Genomic DNA, 22,403 nt, shown 5'->3' with positions numbered 1-22,403 from the left:
AATAAAAATAATTTAGTCTAAATAAGAAATGATTTTAAAAGCTTCTATTCATAACAATCCAGAAATAAAGCTATAATACCAACTGAATTAAAGTGAGATTTTTCTATGAGTAACTGAAACTGAAGATGATGGTGGCTCAATTAAGAGAGTTTATTTCTCTCTTGCATAAAGAGATGTGATGGCATCTATATTTGCTCTATAAATTCCAGAGAGTCAAGTTCCTTCTGAATTTCTGTTCTATACCCTTAACATGTTCCTCATGTTCCAAGATTGCTGCTCAAGCTCCAGTCACCATGAATATACTCTAGCCAGCAAAGAAGAAAGTGACAAAGGGCTTGTTCTCCTTTCTTTGAAAGGTATCTTTAATACCTTCCAAAATTCATACTCAACATCACTACTTACATTTTATTGACCAGAACTTATTACCAAACTTAAGACAGGTGGGAAGGTTGGAAATGTATTCTTTATCCTGACACCATATATGCCCAGAAGGAAGGGTCTGAAAGAAGCCATAAGACCATCAAGTTGACTTTTTTATTCACCTAACTATTCATATGCACCTTCTCCCCATATGCAAAATGCACGATCCTCTCCTAAAAGAAGGCAAACTCAAACTTTCATGAAAGAAATCAAGAAACAGTGAAGTGCTCTGCACAATGACAGAGAGGTAATCTGGGACCACACGGTAGTGAGGGAAACAGGCCAGTAGAGACACACTGTGTGTGGTGTTGGCTGCTCAGTCATGTCCAATGCTTTGCGACCCATGGAGTGCAGCCCACCAGGCTCCACTGCCCAAGGAATTCCCCAGGCAAGAACACGGGAGTGGGTGGCCATTTCCTTCTCCAGGGGATCTTCCTGAACCAGGGATCAAACCCAGGTCTCCTGCATTGCGGCCAGATTCTTTACTGTCTGAACCCCAGTAAGCGACCCAAACTGTCCCCTCCCTGAGTCTCAGTGCTGTTCTCCATAGCCTGGCCAAGGCAGTCCGGTGCTCCAGGCTCCATAAACCTAGAAGGGGAGCAACAGAATCACACAGAAAAGTGGGGTGATGTTTAGGCATAACGCCCTGACCCCTCTCCGGCTTCCAGGCTTCTCTCTCACTCCCTCCTTCCCAGATGCAGTGGCTAGCAAACTCACCTGCAAAGGTCCCTGCAGAGATGCTAATGGCTATGAGGGACACAGAAGCAGGACCCAACTTCTAAAGCCATCTGTCCACTCACATCACATCAAATCACTTCACTCCAGGGTTTTAAAAGACCATGAATACTTTCCTAAGCTAAATGTGAGATAAGTTCTCTTCAGTGACCCCAGACCAGTAGAGCTGCAGAACACACAAATGATTCTCCAAACATTTATTGGGTTGACATCAGAAGTCTCCACACTCTGTAATACTTCAACACAACTTGGGGTGAGCCTGGATGTGGCCACTGGAGCCCTGGGAAGGGGGTTCCAAGACTGGGTTGCCCCCGGAGGGCTTGTGTGGCAGAGGCAGATACTCACAGGTGGATCTACGCTGGGGAGCAGGGGACCTTTTCCAAACCTAGATAACTGAGTCACATGAAGACATGGTAGGGCCTCCTCACTCTCTCCCAACAATCACCACACAGACCGGTTTGATAAAAGTGTCAGATCTAACACTGCTTCACCAGTGACGATGTCTCTTCTTTGCCAGATGTTCCCCATGATGTGGATGAAGCATCATGTCCACCTGGCAGATCGCTGTCCATCCAGCTGGGATGTTTTCACCCACTCCTTCCTGGCAAGCAGAGCACGGCCAAGGGGTAGACATGGATGAGGCAGGGAAACTTCCAGGGCTTCTTGCTGCCAGCTCTCTGTCATGTGAATCTCCACAAGATCAGTGGATACCAAATGGAATTCAGGAATTGGCACTAAAGTAGGAGTGGGAGGTCAGAGGCAGGGCTAGGTGTGAGACTCAGAAACAGGGGGGAGTGTGGACCAGGGTGATCACAGGGTCACCAGGAGGCCCAGGGGCAACACCACACACAGCAACAGGAGGAGCACCACTGGATACAAAGAGGCAGCCTTGTTCACCACTGCAACTAGCCACTTAGCGTAGAGAGCAGTTTCTGTGTAAACTCCAGGCGTATTGTTACGACCACAGCCAACGCCCCAGCTCACAATCCCTACCTGGACCCATGTGGTACTGTACTGACAGACCAGAGGGCCCCCAGAATCTCCCTGAAAAAGAGAAAGAAATCAAACATCAGGAATGGAAGAGCACCCACATCAGGGCAGGCTGACTGCACAGCAAGACACTGAGAGACGGGCATCTGTGAGCCTTCCCCAGACATCTCCCAGGCCCAGATTTCCGTGATGGTAAGAACTGAGGACTGAAAAGTCAACTGGAAAATTTTAGTATCCTCTGAAGACATTATGACTGGTCATTTCCTACACTACGTGCATGTGTGCTAAGTTGCTTTAGTCATGTCCAGCTCTTCGAGCCCGCCAGGCTCCTCTGTCCATGAGACTCTCCAGGCAAGAATACTGGGGTGGGTTGCCATGCTCTCCTCCAAGGGATCTTCCCAACCCAGGGATTGAACCCAGGTCTCCTGCGGCTGCTGCACTGCACACAGATTCTCTACCACTGAGCCACCAGGGAAGCCCTCCTATACTACAGTGGTTGTTAAACACTTCAAATACGACCTCTGCACTGAGCCCCTTAATCCGTACACCTAGCCTAAGTTTCTGTAGAGCTCCTGACCATACAGCCAGCTGACTCCATATATTAAGCTACACTCTCAAGACATCCCACATACTCATCCCAGCTCATGCAAACACTGCACATCCTTTTCCAAAACTGCTCTGGTGCCCCCCACCAACCAGCTCAGTCCGAAACTCAGAGTCCTCTTCAAGCTCTCCCTCACTCCCATCCTCACATGCAATTGGTTACCAAGAACTGATGACAATGTGCTTCAGATCCCCTCCACCCCTCCATGAGCCCAGGTCCTGCCTGGGGCTCAGCACCATTGCCCACATGGAGAAAACAAACTCCCGGCCTACAGGCCTGCCTGGACAGGACCAAGAAGCGCAGCACAGCACTGCAGGCCACACATTCTGACTCCAGCCCCTACTCTGGCCATACTGGCCTCCTCATTGCTCCAGACTGGAAACCCATTCCCTAAACAAGACCGGTGCTTCAGACCTTGAGCCTCGAACTCACTGCTCCCTCTCCCACAGTGATGTTCTCCTCTTGCCAGGATCCAAACACTCATCCTCTGAGACCTGTCCCCCGCTCAGGAAGCTGCTCAGGGCAGAGGGGATGCTGTGGGCCCAGGGCTCCTACAGGCACTCCCAGAGGCCCTGGAACTTCTGTCTCTGGAGGGCCCACATCTGTATAATAAGATGTATAATGTCTAGGTGGCTGGGTTGTGAGCTGGGAGACTGAGCTAATGTGGGTGAATGCTGAAACTGGCACAGAAGTGCCCATAAAAAGAACTCAATTACAGGAACTACATGATTATCATCATCACCCCCAACTTCACTGCATCCTGGCAGCACCCCCAGGATGTAGGGCTCCCCCCTATTGGAGAAACAGGCCAGGCCGGCTCATGGGTATCATGAGGGGTTCTCCCCTGAATCTCCTTAAGTAAAGACTGAAAGATAAGGTGGGAAATAACCCAGGCCCTGTCACTGGGGAAGAAGGATACAGACGTGGCAAGGGACCCATGAACTTACCTGACAAGAATCTTTTCCTATACTATTATAGCCGCAGATCACTCCTTCTTGTACTAAATCCTTATCTGTTCGTAGGGCCATCTGGAGCAGCCCATTACATTTTTCATAGTACATGATATATTGGTCGATCTCCTGGAGAACTTCAGACACAAGTGGGCCTTCTACAAACAAAGAAGAAACTCGGCAGGTGGTAGATCTGCACAGGTGAGTGATAAGCCCCCAAACACCTTAAATCCCACCTCCCCCCTGAAGAAGGCATTATAGAGGTCATTGTCCCCATCTGACAATGGAAGAAACTGAAGCCCCAAGCTGGCAAGGGGAGAAGAGAAGGTAGGAACCAAATCCACAACAAAATAAGGAAGAACAGATCAGGACAGGAAGAGGCAAGCCTGACCATTGTGAGAAATGATAACCAAGCATCTGCCACTCTGCGTATCAATAGTAATCATGAAAGGCATCGCATACATTGGCAAAATGCCTTTACTTTAAAGCAGAATCACAGATGCTCAGACAAGGAGCACCCGAAAGCAACAATCCAGGCTCTTTCCAGAGATAAGAGGCCCTATAGCCTCAGCAACAGGGGTCTTCTGGCTCTGCCAAGACGCCCAAGGACAGAAAGTTCCCTACACACCAAGGCAAGTACTTCCAGCAACAGACAGCTCTGACTGGCAGACAACTCATCACATCCTGAAGAGTTAACCCTGGAGAGAACTCCAGAGCATCCGGTTCTGTCCCCAAGGAACCTAAAAATACCCCCAAACCAGTCAGGCACACTTCCCCACAAATCTGCAGGAGACTTTGCCCATGTATTTTTTCTTCAGAGGACAGCTCTGGTTCCCAGGACTGGTGCCTTTCATAAATGGCTGGCATCAAATATTTGTGTTGCAACAAAAGATTTCAATCAATTTCTGGGCTCCAGCCATTTGGGAACCATTAACCTGGCTGCTCCCTTACCCACCCGCCAGGTGGTAGCCTCTCCCACCCCACCACTTTAGTGCTATTGCTTACTCCAGGGATAAGGCTGCCCCCCTCTACCCAAGGTTACTACCTCCTCACCGTCTCACCAAATTCTTGCTTCCTTCCCCATCCGGTCACCCAGCACCTGGTCCCAGCTTGCACGCGGAAAGTCTTCTCAGGGATGCATATAGGCTGGATAACGCCAGTGAAATTTACAGGGTAGCGGAGCCGGAGAAGAGCAAGGTCATTTTTAACGGTTCCACTTGTTGAGAACTGAGGGTGAACGACGACGCGGCTGACAGGGACCACCAACCCTGATAATGTACCCTGGAGTTTCCGATCTCCCATCATGACACTGTACTGGTAACGGCTGTGGGAAGAGGACATGTCCCTCATAGAGACCCTGGGAAGCATCCTTTGTGCCTTTCCACACACATCAGCTGTTTCCCAATCTGGCCCCAACCTCCCTCACCACTCTCTCCATGCCCCTATCCCCAAAATCCCCTCCTAATGACTTTCAAAATGGATTTGCTACAACTGGATTTGATCATCAAATTAGCATTCCTGGTAACAAGACTACCAAAATGCAGAATCTCTCCCATTTTGATTGTGCGGGCTTTGGTTTGGTTTGGTTTGGGTTTTCTATCAACTTGCAGGGCAATAGAAACTAAAGGGTGTCTGAGGAGGGCAGGACTCTGGCATCTCCACTGTCATTACTCACCTTAAAATACAGTGGCCTGCAGTCAGCACCCACCTCTCTGTGACGAGGGAAGCTCCGCACACATGTCTGTTACGGACCCTCAGGCTCACCTGCCAGGGCCACTTCCCTTCCTCGCTGTCGTGTCCTCCCAAGATTTTCAGGAACACTTGGCCGCACGCTGGGGTGAGGACAGGGTGGCAAGGAGAACCTCTGAGAAACAGGCCCTGACCCCCGGGAGCCTCCGATACAGCCAAGAAGGCCATGTCCTCTTAGGCTCCAGGGCAGCGCTTCCAAACCCGCAGGCCTTGGATCCGCACACGAGGCTCACCGCACCCCGCCCCCCCCCCCCACGCCTTGGGTTCCACAGCAGGGCTGCGCTGATTCAGACCCCAATCCTCCCAAGCTCCTGAGGAGCAGCAGCTCCCACCCTGGCGCCTCAGCCCGCCCCTCCGGACGCCCAACGCTGAGAGTCACCTAAGCTAAACTCCACCAACTTGGGGACTTCGGAAGCACCTCTGAGGGGTGGCTGGGCCACCGTGCGGTTCTTCGCGTCGCCTCCCGAGGGAGCTGGAGGGGGCAAGGACGTAGCCGACCCATCCTCCGAGGCCTCCGTGAGCCAGGGTTGAAGGAGCAGAAGCCAGACCAGGAGGGTGTGGGGGCCGCCCAGGGACGCCATGGGCTCCGCGATAGCCTCCGCGCTCTGCGGCGCCCCCTCGCGGCCGGCGGCTGAGTGGCAGCATGGGGACCACGGCGCATCTGGCTGCTGCAAGCCGGCCTGAGAGCGCAGTCACGCTCTCGCTCTCAGATCCTCATCCGAGACAGTCTCCACCCAGAAATCAGCCCAAGACCGAAGGGTTAGAGTCCATCTGAGGAGACTGTCCTTGCTAGGGGCCTGCCAATTTAATGTTTTTGAATTGTGGTGCTGGAGAAGACTCTTGAGAGTCCCTTGGACAACAAGGAGATCAAACCAGTCAATTCTAAGGGAAATCAACACTGAATACTCATTGGAAGGGCTGCTGCTGAAGCTGAAGCTCCAATATTTTGGCCACCTGATGCAAACAACTGACTCACTGGAAAAGACCCTGATGCTGGGAAAGACTGAAGACAAAAGGAGAGGAGGGCAACAGAGGATGGGTGGTTGGATGGCATCACCTATTCAAGGGATGTGAACTTGGGCGAACTCTGGGAGACAGTGAGGGAGGGAGGCCTGGCATGCTGTAGTCCATGGGGTCGCAAAGAGTTGGACATCACTTAGCGAGTGAACAACAACAATTTAAAGGCAGGTGCTTCCTGACACCCCTGCCCTTCTTGGTGTGGTACCTGGCCTGGAGCTGGTGAGGATGGGCAGTCTAGGAATTTGCTGAGGAGCCCTAATTCTCCATAACAGTTTCTCAAGGCACGGCTCATTCACCAGACCTAGACTTGGAGGTAGGGGGACTGCAGATGAAGTGGGCTGGGCAAAGGACCTGGCTGCCATGGCTTTTTCCATCATGAGGATGGATACCTTTTAAAATGAGCCTCCAGCAAAGATACCTGTGGGTCAATCCATTCTTATTAGCTCTATGTCCCTGATATCTATTTGTCTTTGTTGCTTAAATGCTTCTACCAGGCCTCTGCCTCTCTGGGTTTCATTATTCCTGTCCAAGTCAGGGGGAAAACAATACTAATGTTTGAGTTTCAGTACTTCCCACTTTTCCCCAGCCAAAAGAGGATTGCCAGTTACAATGTTTTTGAGGATGTGGGTGTTCCTCTAACAATTTATTTTCAATGTCTTGTTGAGGGGGTTATTATCTAAATTCCTCTTTCTCTGCATTTCTCTCTACATTAAGCCAGGAAATTTCTGGCATATCAACTTCCTTTTGTACAGTCTACTACTGCATTCAGGTTTAAGACAACCCAATAAACAGGTATCCATAGAAGCATTCCTACTTGCCTGAACCACCAAACTGAATTCCAAATTTCTAGCAAGTGCACTCTTCATAAATTTGGCCCCAACCCTACCCAATCAAGAATCCCTCAAATCCAGTAGTATCCATATACCCTTGTTTGTTCCCATGTAGATCAGCAAAATCTTGCAGTTCTTTTTGTAAGGAAGCCTTCTACCCTGGGTTATACTTTGCCCCTATCCTAGAACATGCTGGGATCTTACACTAGTTATTAGGTCTAGAAGCAGTGAAGACTGGGTGGTATAGGGAGAGAATTCAGTTCAGTTCAGTCGCTCAGTAGTGTCCGACTCTTTGCGACCCCATGAATCACAGCACGCCAGGCCTCCCTGTCCATCACCAACTCCCGGAGTTCACTCACTCATGTCCATCAACTCAGTGATGCCATCCAGCCATCTCATCCTCTGTCATCCCCTTCTCCTCCTGCCCCCAATCCCTCCCAGCATCAGAGTCTTTTCCAATGAGTAAACTCTTCGAGTGAGGTGGCCAAAGTATTGGAGTTTCAGCTTCAACATCAGTCCTTCCAATGAACACCCAGGGCTGATCTTCAGAATGGACTGGTTGGATCTCCTTGCAGTCCAAGGGACTCTCAAGAGTCTTCTCCAACATCACAGTTCAAAAGCATCAATTCTTCGGCGCTCAGATTTCTTTACAGTCCAACTCTCACATCCATACGTGACCACTGGAAAAACCATAGCCTTGACTAGACGGACCTTTGTTGGCAAAGTAATGTCTCTGCTTTTGAATATGCTATCTAGGTTGGTCATAACTTTCCTTCCAAGGAGTAAGCGTCTTTTAATTTCATGGCTGCAGTCACCATGTGCAGTGATTTTGGAGCCCCAAAAAATAAAGTCTGACACCGTTTCCACTGTTTCCCCATCTATTTCCCATGAAGTGATGGGACCGGATGCCATGATCTTCATTTTCTGAATGTTGAGCTTTAGCCAACTTTTTCACTCTCCTCTTTCACTTTCATCAAGAGGCTTTTTAGTTCCTCTTCACTTTCTGCCATAAGGGTGGTGTCATCTGCATATCTGAGGTTATTGATATTTCTCCTGGCAATCTTAATTCCAGCTTGTGCTTCTTCCAGCCTAGCGTTTCTCATGATGTACTCTGCGTATAAGTTATATAAGCAGGGCAACAATATACAGTCTTGATGTACTCCTTTTCCTATTTGGAACCAGTCTGTTGTTCCATGGCCAGTTCTAACTGTTGCTTCCTGACCTGCATATAGGTTTCTCAAGAGGCAGGTCAGGTGGTCTGGTATTCCCATCTGTTTCAGAATTTTCCACAGTTTATTGTGATTCACACAGTCAAAGGCTTTTGCATAGTCAATAAAGTAGAAATAGATGTTTTTCTGGAACTCTCTTGCTTTTTCCATGATCCAGCAGATGTTGGCAATTTGACCTCTGGTTCCTCTGCCTTTTCTAAAACCAGCTTGAACATCTGGAAGTTCACGTTTCACGTACTGCTGAAGCCTGGCTTGGAGAATTTTGAGCATTACTTTACTAGTGTGTGAGATGAGTGCAATTGTGCGGTAGTTTGAGCATTCTTTGGCATTGCCTTTCTTTGGGATTGGAATGAAAACTGACCTTTTCCAGTCCTGTGGCCACTGCTGAGTTTTCCAAATTTGCTGGCATATTGAGTGCAGCACTTTTACAGCATCATCTTTCAGGATCTGAAATAGCTCAACTGGAATTCCATCACCTCCCCTAGCTTTGTTTGTAGTGATGCTTCCTAAGGCCCACTTGACTTCACATTCCAGGATGTCTGGCTCTAGATGAGTGATCACACCATCATGATTATCTTGGTCATGAAGATCTTTTTTGTACAGTTCTTCTGTGTATTCTTGCCACCTCTTCTTAATATCTTCTGCTTCTCTTAGGTCCATACCATTTCTGTCCTTTATCGAGCCCATCTTTGCATGAAATGTTCCCTTGGTATCTCTAATTTTCTTGAAGAGATCTCTAGTCTTTCCCATTCTGTTGTTTCCTTCTATTTCTTTACATTGATCGCTGAGGAAGGCTTTCTTCTCTTGCTATTCTTTGGAACTCTGCATTCAGATGCTTATATCTTTCCTTTTCTCCTTTGCTTTTCGCTTCTCTTCTTTTCACAGCTATTTTTAAGGCCTCCTCAGACAGCCATTTTGCTTTTTTGCATTTCTTTTCCATGGGGATGGTCTTGATCCCTGTCTCCTGTACAATGTCACAAACCTCCGTCCATAGTTCATCAGGCACTCTATCTATCAGATCTAGGCCCTTAAATCTATTTCTCACTTCCACTGTATAATCATAAGGGATTTGATTTAGGTCATACCTGCATGGTCTAGTGGTTTTCCCTACTTTCTTCAATTTAAGTCTGAATTTGCCAATAAGGAGTTCATAATCTGAGCCACAGTCAGCTCCTGGTCTTGTTTTTGTTGACTGTATAGAGCTTCTCCATCTTTGGCTGCAAAGAATATAATCAATCTGATTTCAGTATTGACCATCTGGTGATGTCCACGTGTAGAGTTTTCTCTTGTGTTGTTGGAAGAGGGTGTTTGCTATGACCAGTGCATTTTCTTGGCAAAACTCTATTAGTCTTTGCCCTGCTTCATTCTGTATTCCAAGGCCAAATTTGCCTGTTACTCCAGGTGTTTCTTGACTTCCTACTTTTGCATTCCAGTCCCCTATAATGAAAAGGACATCTTTTTTGGGTGTTAGTTCTAAAAGGTCTTGTAGGTCTTCACAGAACCGTTCAACTTCAGCTTCTTCAGTGTTACTGGTTGGGGCACAGACTTGGATTACTGTGACATTGAATGGTTTGCCTTGGAAACGAACAGAGATGATTCTGTCGTTTTTGAGATTGCATCCAAGTACTGCATTTCGGACACTTTTGTTGACCATGATGGCAGAGAACTGGTGTGCCCTTATTATGTAATTTACTCACATGAGGTCATTACAGTGTCTGTAAGGCAGAGAGACCAGCCTTATGAAATGGGAGGAGGTGCTGTTTCTGTTAGCAAGAGAGGCTCAATGTGGCTGGGCGTCAGGGTGTCCTAAATCTATCCAAATGTATACCCCCTTGTAAATTTTCAGGGTCTCACTCCCAAATCTATGGCCTAACTTTTTCATAAGAGTGCTGATGAATCTCTTAATTCAGTTGATGTTGAAATTCAGCAAACCCAAAAATAATGAGCCCTAAACCCCGTGCTCCACAAGAAGCCACTGCACTGAGAAGCCCACTCGGCACAACTGGAGAAAGCCCATGTGCAGCAATGAAGATGCAGTGCAACCAAAGCTAAATTAATTCATTTTAAGACAGAAAAACCAATTGCAAATTTTCTATTAATGGTGAACTACAATGATATTTTATGTGTTTCATCGGTTTTTTTTTTTTTTGCCACATGGCATATGGGATCTTACCGAACTTCCCCAACTAAGGATCAGACTCGCCCCCCTGTATTGGAAGTGCAGAGTCTTAACCACTGGACCACCAAGGAAGTCCCTATACACTTCATCTTTAAGAGTACATTTCATGCGGAGAAGTGTCACCAAATGCTATTAACCCATGAACATATGGCTTGAAGCAAAAAAATCTTCACTTGAAAGGTATTTGTTGAGTTCTTTTGGATTCTTCTCCAGTCATTTGCCTTTTATCCTGTCATTACATTGCAAATTAATCACTTCATTGAAGTTTAGGTGGAAGCCACTCAACCACCATGTTAAGTAGATTTTTGAAATATGTAAATCTCCTTTGCACTGACATTGAGGTACAAAAACTGCCTCTGGAACAGTAACAGAAAACTCAGAAAATATATCTACTGCAAATGTGCATGGAAATGCCTGTCTTACATCTTGTTTTAGCTTTGGACAGCACAGGGACTTTATAAAGTAGCTAATACAACTTGTGATTCAAAAAATGTTACTTATCGTCAAAGTGATTTACCATAATATAGATAATAATGGGCTTCCCAGGTGGCACAATGTTAAAGAATGCAGCTGCCAATGCAGGAGACAGGAAACACAGGCTCAATCCCTTGGTCGGGAAGGTCCCCTGGAGTAGGAAATGGCAGCCCACTCCAGTATTCTTCCCTGGAAAAGTCCATGGACAGAGAACCCTGGTGAGCTACCGTCCATAGGGTCGCAAAGAACTGGACACAACTGAGCAGCAGCACACACACACATACACAGACAACAACACAAAACTAATCGAGGATTGGGAAACACTGTCACAAGGCACTTGCACTACCTGAGAAACAAATACCAGTATTTGAAAGAAGAGGACTCATCTCAAGATACTCACTGTAAACTCAAGGGAGACCAAAAAAGGTAAATACTGCAAGTAAGACAACAGTGGGCCTTCCCTGATGGCTCAGAGGTAAAAATCTGCCTGCAATGCAGGGAACACGGATTTGATACATGGTTCCAGAAGATTCCCTAGAGGAGGAAATGGCAATCCACTCAGGATTCTTGCCTGAAAAATTCCATGGACAGAGGAGCCTCACTGGCTACAGTCCATGGGGTTGGAAAGAGGCGGACACGACTGAGTGATTGAGCAGAGCATGAAGACAATAGTGAGGGAAAAAAAGAATCACAAAAAAGACTCCATCGATGTAAAGAGAAGGGGAAAGAGAGGAAAAGAGAAAGAAGAGACAGGAGAAATAGAAAAAACAAGCAAGCTGGTAGATTTTAATCCAACAATAACAGTACTTACACCAAAGGTAAATGAATCTATTAGATTACATTAGTAGTTTTATTAATTCATGTTCATGTCGTATTATATGAATTAAGACAGACTGCAGAGATTTTTTTTTAAAGCACAACTATTTATCCACATTAAATATAGACAGGTTATAGGGGAAAGTATAGAATATAATACATAATGCAAATACTAATCGAAAGAAGAAATGGCTAGATTACTATCAGGTAAAGTCAACATCAGAACAAAGAATATTGTCAGGGATAAATAAAGACAGTAATTGCATAGTAATAAAATCTAAATATGTTAGGATCCTAAATGGAGCTAGTAACAAATCTTCAAAATTTACAGAGCAAGGGCAAAAAAAAAAAAAACATATTATGACCACAATTAGAATTTGGAACTTTAACATGTCTTTCATAATTGATAGAAAAAGTATACAGAGAATTAGTAGGCATATATAAGATCTGCAAAACACTATCAGTGAATTAGACCTAATTGACATTTATAGAATACTCTATCCTAACAACAACAGAATATATCTTTTTTTGAGTGCACATGTAGAATACACCAAAATACAGCATATTATGGGCCATTAAACAAATGGCAGCAAATTCAAAAGAATTAAAATTGTACAAAATATGTCTTCAGATTATAACAGTATTAAGCTAGAAACCAATAATATAAAAATATCTAGAAAATTGCAAAATGTTTAGACAGATATTAAAACTTTAATTTTGTACTTCCAGAATGGCTGCGTGAGGAACTTGATTGATTCTCTCTTTAGAGAGCAAGCTATTTATAGCTGGTGAAAATTATTTAAAAAATAACTAAGTTCTCTGGAAATTGGCCTGAGAGGACACAGAAAATTGAGAAATATTTATGCAAGAAAATCTAAAAAATCTTGGTGAGAACGAAGAGTTCTTGGCAAGAGTCTGTGGTATGTGAGCCATGACCAGCTCCTATCCCCACTCCTTAGCTTCATATTATGGAACTGTGCTCTGGGCAAGTGGCCAAGTCAACTGGGTCTCCCTCTCTCCCAACTATGGTTTCACTCAGAAGTAGATAGCTGTGTCTTTCACTCTCCCAAGACCAACTGCAGAAGCTCTATTCTAGCAGGCACGACTAAGAAAACCTTCCTTCCCTCACTTAATTCCTGCTCAGAGCAGAGGCTCTAGTCCAGGCAGAGCAGGCTAAGAATCCCAAGTCTTCAATGGCCCCCTCCCAGTTCCCTCCCAGAGCAGAGATTCCAAGCTGGAGCAAGGGAGATACCATCTCACTCTCCAGTGCCCACTCCTGGAACAGGAGTTTCACTCCAAGAGAAGCAGGCTGCCATCCACTTCCCTAGCTCTGCTGCAATAGCTCAAACATCCTGCCCAGGAGAACAGGCTCTGTGACTCTGGTTGAAATAACTGAATTTATTATTATCTGGAACAAAGGGTGGAGAAACTCATGCCTAATGGAGTTGTTAAGAACAAAAGACATCTTCCTGGTGAGCACTTAAGAGAGCGGCAGTAGCTCCATGATGCTAGTGACAGATTAACAGCAGATTAACCAGAAGTTGAAAAGAGAAAACCAGTGAAAGAGGTGGCCAAGAAGAGTTCTCCTGGAAGCACACTCATCCCCGGCGGGGGGGGTCTAAAACACTGCGTATGTGCTAGGCTATGCCAACTCAGGAACAATAAGAGCAGGAAGTAGGGGTTTCCCTGGTGGCTCAGTGGTAAATAATCTGCCTGACAATGCAGGAGACACAGGTTCGATCCCTGATCTGGGAAGACCCCACAGGCTGCGAAGCAACTAAGCCCCTGCGCCACAACTACTGAGTTTGTGCTCTAGAGCCGGGAAGCCGCAATTACTGAGCCCATGCACCCTAGAGCCCATACTCAACAAGAGAAGCCACCGCACCACAATGAGAAGCCCAAGCACCACAACTAAAGAGTAGCGCCCCCTTGCGGCAACTAGGGAAAACTTCGTGCAGCAACTAAGACCTGCTGCTGCTGCTGCTGCTAAGTCGCTTCAGTCGTGTCCGATTCTGAGCAACCCCATAGACGGCAGCCCACCAGGCTTCCCCGTCCCTGGGATTCTCCTGGCAAGAACACTGGAGTGGGTTGCCATTTCCTTCTCCAATGCATGAAAGAGAAAAGTGAAAGTGAAGTCGCTCAGTCGTGTCTGATCCTAGCGACCCCATGGACTGCAGCCCACCAGGCTCCTCTGTCCATGGGATTTTCCAGGCAAGAGTACTGGAGTGGGGTGCCATTGCCTTCTCCAACTAAGACCTAGAACATCCAAAATAATAAATAAAATGATAAAAAACATAAGGGCACGAAGTAGAGCAAATATAAATGTGCTTCCCAAACCAAACACAGATCTATCAGCAGAGGGCAGAACCCTTGCTAGTTCAACGGATCAAAGCACAGCCTGCACAATGAGCTTTTCTGACCCAGAGGCAACTTCTAAAAAGCCCAGCTTAAAAATAAAATCACACTCATCCATAGTTGGCTGAGAGGCAGTGCACATACCAAAGGCTGTATCTTTTAGGAATGAATGGACAGGGAATTTCCAAGTTTCTAGTCATCAGATGAACATGTGGGGGAAAAGTAAATTCCCTAAACGGTGAAAACAGTCTCCAAGACATGCACACATTTCCAAAGGTAAACAGTGAAAATAAAACTAACCAAAGGGGCTTACACACAACCAGTGACCAATAAGAGGCTTATGCTGATCCACGAGTTAACACTAGGAAGCCAGGCTACAAAATAAAAATAAGGAAAAAAAAAAAAAACATGAGCAGGGATATCAGAGGCTGCAAACTGAGAGGGAAAGAGACTTCACAAAATTATCTCACACAAATACTAAACAAACAGACAAATGATCACAATCCACGGTAACCAGGGTAAACAAATGATCACAATCAGTATCCAGGTTTGTACTACATTATCTGTGATGTCTGCTATTCAATGAAAAAATTACAAAGCATACAAAGGGATGAAATAAAATTTTAAACATAAACTTCTGTCTCCGCCTGTTTGAGCCACTACCCCCTCATCTTTAGCATGCACTGTGTATCTGCATCATATAACTAAGTCCATTAGAAGACACGGGAATGCCTACTCACCAAAACAAAAGCAATTTCCTCCTGACACCAGAAGGTAACTCCTTAGGAGATAACATTCCTTTCTCAATCCTGTAAGAGGTCGCAGTAACCCTCTAACCTTACTGGACTACGTAAATTGTCAATATGTGACTCTGTGCATAAACCTTTGTCTCAAATCTTATATAACTGTGCAATGACCTCTAAGAGGCAGAACAACACAGTCCGGAGAACTTTCTGAAAGACTGTCTCCTGGATTATAATCCTCAAATTGGCTCAAACAAAAGTTTCCATTTCTTTCTTAGACTGACTGATTAATTTTTTTTATCAACAAAAGATACACGAAAGTTTAACCAATACATAGGAAAACAAGCAGATAACAGAAACTATCTTTTAGGGACCCCATGTGTTGAACATAGTAGACAAAGGCTTCAAAATAGTTATTTTAAATATGTTCAGAGAAGAAAAACAAAATAAGCATGCACACACATACATACATACATGTCATCTCAACTGAGGCAAGAACATTCCTTTCTTTGGGATTCCCTGGTGGCTCAGACAGTAAAGTGTCTCCCTGCAATGCGGGAGACCCAGGTTCGACTCCCAGGTCGAGAAGATCCCCTGGAGAAGGAAATGGCAACCCACTCCAGTACTCTTGCCTAGAAAATTCCATGGATGGGGGATCCTAGTGGGCTACAGTCCATGGGGTTGCAAAGAGTCTGACACGACTGAGCGACTTCACTTTCACTTTTCAATACTCTTTTATGATCAAAAAAAAGGAGTAAACTAAGAATAGGAAGAAACCTCCTCAATATGATGAAGGCCATATATGAAAAAGCCACAATGAGGGGCTTTCCTGGTGGCTCAGTGGTAAAGAATTCGCCTACCAATGCAGGAGACATAGGTTCAATCCCTGGTCCAGGAAGATCCCACATGCCATGGAGCAACTAAGCCTGTGTGACACGACTGCTGAGCCTGTGCTCTAGGCCCAGGAGTCACAACTACTGAGCCCGTGTGCCGCAGCTACTGAAGCGCGCATGCCTAGAGCCTGTGCCTCACAACAGGAGAAGCCACCTCAATGAGAAGCCCGAGCACTGCAACTGGAGAGGAGCCGCACTCACTGCAACCGAGAAAGCCCGCGCAGCAGTGAAGACCCAGCCCAGCCAGAAATAAGATACACACATAAAATTATATATAAAAGAGAAAAACCCACTATGAACACCATACTTAATGGCAAAAGACCTAAAGCTTTTCCCCTAAGATCAGGAACCAGACAAGGATTCCCACTTCCACCACTTCTATTCAACATAGTATTGAAGGTTCTAGCCAGGCAATTAGGCAAAATAAAGGCACCCAAACTGGACAGGCAAAAGTAAAATCATCTCTGTTCACATGATCTTATATATAGAAGTCCCTAAAGATTCCACACAAAGAAAAACCCTAATAGAGATAACAAATGAATTCAGAAAAGTTGCAGGATATAAAATCAACATGCAAAGATCTGTCACATTTCTATACACTAATAGTGAACAATCAACAAGGAAATTAAACCAAATATTAACCAGAAATCAATGACAGCTTAAATATCAAACTGAAAACTCCTAGGGCTTCCCCGGTGGCTCAATGGTAAAGAATCCACCTGCCAATGTAGGAGACACGGGTTGGATCCCTGATCTGGGAAGATCCCACATGCTGCGGAGCAACTAAGCCCGTGTGCCATAACTACTGAGCCCACGTGCTGCAGCTACTGAAGCCCGTGCCCCCTAGAGCCTGTGCTCAGCAACAAGAGAAGCCACCGCGATGAGAAGTCCTCAAACCGCAACTAGAGAAAGCTCGAACAGCAACAAAAATCTAACACAGCCAAAAATAAAGAAATAAAAATTTTCATACTCCTAGAAAAAATTATAAGGGCAAAATCTGTGTAACCTTGAAGTAGGCAAATACTTTTGTGATGTAATGCGTGCTTAGTCACTCATTCATGTCTGACTCTTTGCGACCCCATGGACTGTAGTCCGCCAGGCTCCTCTGTCCATGGGTTCTCCAGGCAAGAATGCTGGAGAGCGTTGCCATTCCCTTCTCCAGGGGATCTTTCCCACCCAGAGACTGAACCTGTGTCTCCTGTGTTTCCTGCATTGCAGGCAGATTCTTTACCTACTGAGCCACAGGGGAAGCCCCTTTGTGAAGTAGACACAGAAACAACTGATAGAAGAAAAATTGATAAATTGGACTTTATCAACATTAAAGAATTCTGTTCTTTGAAAACTACTGTTGAAAGAATGAAAAATTCAAGGCAGAGATTGAAAGAAAATATTTGCAGTACATCTATAGGACAAAATATTTGTATCCAGAATACATGAAGAATTCGTACAACTCTGTAAGAAGACAAATGGCCCAGTAAAAACAACAAAAGCCAAATACTAGTGACAGGAAGCAGAGCAGTGGTTGCCTTGGGCCAGGGGCAGAGGGAAGAATGAACTGTGAAGGGACACAAGGGCACTTTTACAGGGGATGGAATTGTTCTGCATCTTGATTATTGTGGCTTTACAAATATATCTCTCTCAAAGCTAGTCAACTATGTGCAATTTACTGCACTTAAAAATACACCTTGCTAAAATTCATTTTTAAAAATAAATAAAATCAGGATTAAAAAAAGGAAATGACAATAACAAGTCCACTTGCAATTTATATCAAAAAGAATAAAATACTTAGAAATGCATTTAACCAAGAAGGTGAAAGTATACTGAAAGCTACAAAAACTTCCTTTAAGGAAATTAAAGATTTAAACAGAAAGGCATCCTATACTGAAGAATAGGAAGATAGAACTGAGAGCTCAGAAAAAAAAACACCTCATATATATAGTCAAATGATTTTCAACAAGGGTGTCAAGAACGTTCAGTGAAAAGAGGATAGAATTTTCAACAAACTGCGCTGGTACGACTGTATATCCTCAGGCAAAAGAATGAAGTTGGACCCTTACCTTACACAATACACAAAAATTAACTCAAAATGAATCAAAGACCTCAATGTAAGAGGTAAAACTATAAAACTCTTAAAAGAAAACATAGGAAAACATCTTCATGACATTGGATTTGATGGTGATTTCTTGGGTATGACTCCAAAAGCACAGACACAAAAGAAAAAACAGATAAACTGGATTTCATCAAAATAACTTTTGGTTTACAAAGAACACTATTAGTAGGGTTGAAAGATAGTCCACAGAAAGAGAGAAAATATTTGTAAATCGTATATCTGATATGGGATTAGTATCCAAAACACATAAAGAACTCCTACAACTCAATGACAAAAACCCCAACAACCCAATCCAAAAATCAACATAGGTGGTGGGATGGGGAGGGTGGGAGGGAGGCTCAAGAGGCAGTATATATATATACATATATATATATATACACACATACTTATGGCTGATTCACATTATTGTATGGCAGAAACCAAGACAACTTTGTAAAGCAATTATCCTCCCATTAAAATTAAAAATAAATAAATTTAAATGAACATAGAAATTGAGTAGACATTTTTCCAAAGAAGATACACAAATGGCCAGTAAGCACATGAAAAGACATCATGTCTTTTACCCAACATCACTAATCATTAGGAAAATACAAATCAAAACCACAAGATATTACTTCATACCCATTACGATGGCTAAAAATAAACAATCTGAAATCAACAACACAGAAAATAACACGTGTCAGTAAGGATGTGAAGAAATTGAAACCCTGTGCATTGTGGAGAGGAAGAGGAAGGACATAAGGGGAGAGAGTAGGGAGGCAAAGCAGAGGGGGTGCAGGGAGGGACAGAATGGAAGAAGCTGAACTATTTATACACAGGAAAATCAAAACGCATCATTTGCAGAAGATACAATTGCTTTCTAAAACAAATCCAAACAAACCACCTGAAAAATTAATAAAACTATACAAAAACAAACTAAGAGGGCTGGGAGAAAAGATCAATATACAAAATCAATAACTTGCTATCTGTAGCAATAATAAATTAGAAAATGTAATAGAAAAAAAAAAGATATTGCATTAAAGATAGCCGCACACTTTTTTTTTTTAATACCTAGGAATTGGCACAAGGCTTTGCACCGTCTGCCTGTGTTCCTCTGATCTTTTTATTTTTTTAACTTTTATTTTGTATTGGGATATAGCCAATTAACAAAGTTATGATAATTTCAGGTGAACAGCAAAAGGACTCAGCCATCCATATACATTTATCCAGTCTGCCCACAAACTCCCCTCCCATCCAGGATGCCACATAACAGTGAGCAGACTTGCACATGCTATATAGTAGGTCCTTGTTGGTTATCCATTTTAAATATAGCAGTGTGCACATGTCAATCCCAAACTCCCGATCCTCTCCCCCATCCTTCTCCCTGGCAACTGAAAGTTCATTCTCTAAATCTGTGAGTCTATTTGTTTTGTAAGTAAGTTCTTTTGTATCTCTGACCCTTTCTTACCTCTCTCTTCCTCATTCACAGGGCTCCAACCCTACTGGCCTCTTCCATATGCCTCACTGCCTCCTGCCTCCTAGCCTCTGCACTGGCTGTTCCCTTTGCCCCCAGATAACCACACAGCTTATTTCCTCACCTCCTGGATCTATACCAGGATCAGTAAATTTTTCCTGTAAAAGGCCAGATAGTAAATATCTTAGGCTTTGTGGGTTGAGAGACAAAAATCTAGTGTATGCAGGTACTTAGATAACAAGAAAGAAAATGAATTTCCACAAAATGTATATTGATGAAATTTAATACACAACCAGAAGAACTGAGTACTGGGTTTGTTTGGGGTTTTTTTTTTCTTTTGGTTTTGGTTGGGGTAATACAGGTCTACTAAGAAGAATGGAATTCTTTAGGGGGATAACATCAAAATTAGTGTTCCCTATCATGGAAATGATTGCAAATGCTCTTCTGGAAAAACTATTCTTGGCTAAGAGGTGGTGAACCAGATTTGGGGTGTACTCAGAAGGCAATAGCACCCTACTCCAGTACTCTTGCCTGGAAAATCCCATGGATGGAGGAGCCTGGTAGGCTGCAGTCCATGGGGTCACTGAGAGTCAGACACGACTGAGTGACTTCACTTTCACTTTTCACTTTCATGCACTGGAGAAGGAAATGGCAACCCACTCCAGTGTTCTTGCCTGGAGAATCCCAGGGACAGGGGAGCCTGGTGGGCTGCCAGATGTCTATGGGGTCGCACAGAGTTGGACACGACTGAAGCGACTTAGCAGCAGCAGCAGCAGCAGCAGCAAATGTCTCCTCACTGAGGCTTTCCCAGGACACCCTCTCAAAAAGTGTGCCCCTCTTCTCTGCCCTCTTGATCACCCTTATCCTCTAATTTTCTCTGTGGCACTTCTCACAATTTGAAATACTATATGTTTTACTCAGTATATGTGGGCTGTCTTCCCCCTCCATACGTAAACTTTCTGGGGACAGGGTTTCTATCCGTCTTGTCACTGCTGGAGTCCCAGCACCAGAACAGGACTGGCACACAGCAGGCACTCAATAAGCATCTGTTAAATCAATGAACGAATGAATAAAACTCTGGGGAAGAGAAATGAGCAGAGTTGAGATCAGGCACCTGTAAGAGATCAGAGCACTGCCTGGCACATGCTTTGCTCGGTATTAGTGTTACTGTTGTTCCTTTCGGCAGGGGCCCAAGCATCCAGAAAGTGTAAGCCCCAAAGCAAACAAATCTTCCAGCCACCAGATGCATCCATCGCTCACCTATCCACCTGCTACAACCCCTCTCCCTGTCCCCCAAGAGGGTTCCTGTCCCTCCACTGAAATCTGTGTCCTCCTCTGGCTCTCTCTGTCCCTCAGCTACAGACGGGGCTTCAGGACCAGTTCCCAGGGGCCCTCGCCCCCTCCAGTGCCTCTAACAGAGTCCCTACTCACTGCCAGGGATGCCTGGTACCCAACCGTCTGATTCCACTCTCCATTCTGGCCCCCACCCCACCTCTTCATTGCCTAAGTATTCTGGGCCCCCATCTCTCAGCCTGACTAACTGCACCTCACTCTTCGCTTTCTCCTCTGCAAAGCCTTTCCTGACACCCTTCCCTCACGGGGTGTCCTCAGCTGTCTATGCTGGCCCTTCACTGAACACTCTCATTCCATCAGGACATCTGTGCTGCCCTATTTATCTCCCCCGCAGGCCCTTCCTTTACCTCCCCAACTCCGCTCCAGGAAGACCTAGACTTGACCCTTGGCCCCTTAGCTCTTGAGAGTCCCCGCCTCCAGCCCCCTGGAAATTACTTGTTCCTGGGGTCCATTTGCTCCCCCTTGCTGGTCCTCTCTCTAATCCCACAACAGCCCCATCCTACAGGGGAGGAAATGAGAGGTCAGAGGTTAAGCGTTTTGCCAGGACCACACAAGGAGGCAGGAGGGAAGCGGGACCCTGGGCAGGGCTGAGGAGGAGTGGCGCCGGCAGCACTGGCCTGGGGTGCACAACATGGCAGACAGACGGAGGGACAGATTTTTGGATGAGCCAGCCGCTGGGCTGGGGCTGGAAACCAGAACGCCTCCTCTCTGCAAGGCCAGGCGTCAGGGGCTCACCCTGAAGCGGCTCCCCCGCCCGCTGGCCCACCGCCAGCCGTCATCCCCGTGAGGTCAGCCACGGGGCCGCGATTTCGGGGAAATACCAGCTCCTTATTAAAAACAGGCGGTGGTCAGGCCCCTGCTGCTTTCCCAGTAGAAACTAGGCTGTTTGTTCCAACAGGAACAAGAGTGGGCAGGGCCGCGCGGGGGCCAGAGCCGCGGTACCTGGCGGAGGGTCCAGGCGGGCCTGAGGAACGGGGGTGAGGTGGGGGTTGGCTTCCCACGTCTTGGCGAAGGCAGCCGGTAAGGGGACTGCCACCCAGCACATGGCCGCTGGGTCAGGGGCCGGGACCTGACACCGCGCGCGAGGCAGACGTGACAGGCTTCCCGGCAGCGGGACCTCGGCTCCAAACTCTGGGAGCCGGCAGCGCCAGAGACGCGGGCGGGTTGCTAAGCCCCGCCCCTTCCGGGTGCAGCCCCGCCCCCCATCCCGCGGGCGCCCGCTCGGCTGCGAGCCGCCGGGCCCTGCAGGGGGCGCCAGAGGGCCGTGCTCCACGCTCCGGGCGCCGGCCGCCGGGCATCTGGAGCGCGTTAGACCTGGGCGGCCGGCGGCGGCGTGAGCTCATCCCGGCCGGCCCGCTGCGGTTTCCAGGCGCGGCGGAGGGAGCAGAATACAGAAGCTCCGCGCCGCTGGCCCCCCGGGGGAGCGCGGCGGGAGCCGAGCTCCTCTGGGATGTGGGTGTGAGCCGGGGCGGCGGCAGTGTGTGTGTGTGTGTGTGTGTG

General features: G+C 46.1%; 1 protein-coding gene across 2 annotated transcripts; it reads right to left on the bottom strand.

Moving 5' to 3' along the window:
* Window positions 1-1,343: 1,343 nt before the first annotated feature.
* LOC102267208 (putative serine protease 42) lies at window positions 1,344-22,035 on the bottom strand. Of its 2 annotated transcripts, none has more exons than XM_070359576.1 (5): window positions 21,846-22,035; window positions 5,375-5,531; window positions 4,761-5,023; window positions 3,697-3,857; window positions 1,344-2,199 (listed from the first exon to the last, which is right to left on the bottom strand). In XM_070359576.1, the coding sequence occupies exons 1-5, from the start codon at window positions 21,946-21,948 to the stop codon at window positions 1,966-1,968; spliced, it is 918 nt and encodes a 305-aa protein (XP_070215677.1). In that variant the 5' UTR covers window positions 21,949-22,035; the 3' UTR covers window positions 1,344-1,965. The 2 variants fall into 2 exon arrangements, with proteins under 2 accessions (XP_070215677.1, XP_070215676.1); XM_070359575.1 differs by lacking the exon at window positions 21,846-22,035 and adding an exon at window positions 5,828-13,147.
* Window positions 22,036-22,403: the final 368 nt, after the last annotated feature.

This window comes from Bos mutus, chromosome 22 (genome assembly GCF_027580195.1).
Source record: "Bos mutus isolate GX-2022 chromosome 22, NWIPB_WYAK_1.1, whole genome shotgun sequence".
Classification (NCBI taxonomy): domain Eukaryota; kingdom Metazoa; phylum Chordata; class Mammalia; order Artiodactyla; family Bovidae; genus Bos; species Bos mutus.
Note: the sequence above shows the minus strand (reverse complement) of the source record. Positions and strands in the feature narration are given on the sequence as shown.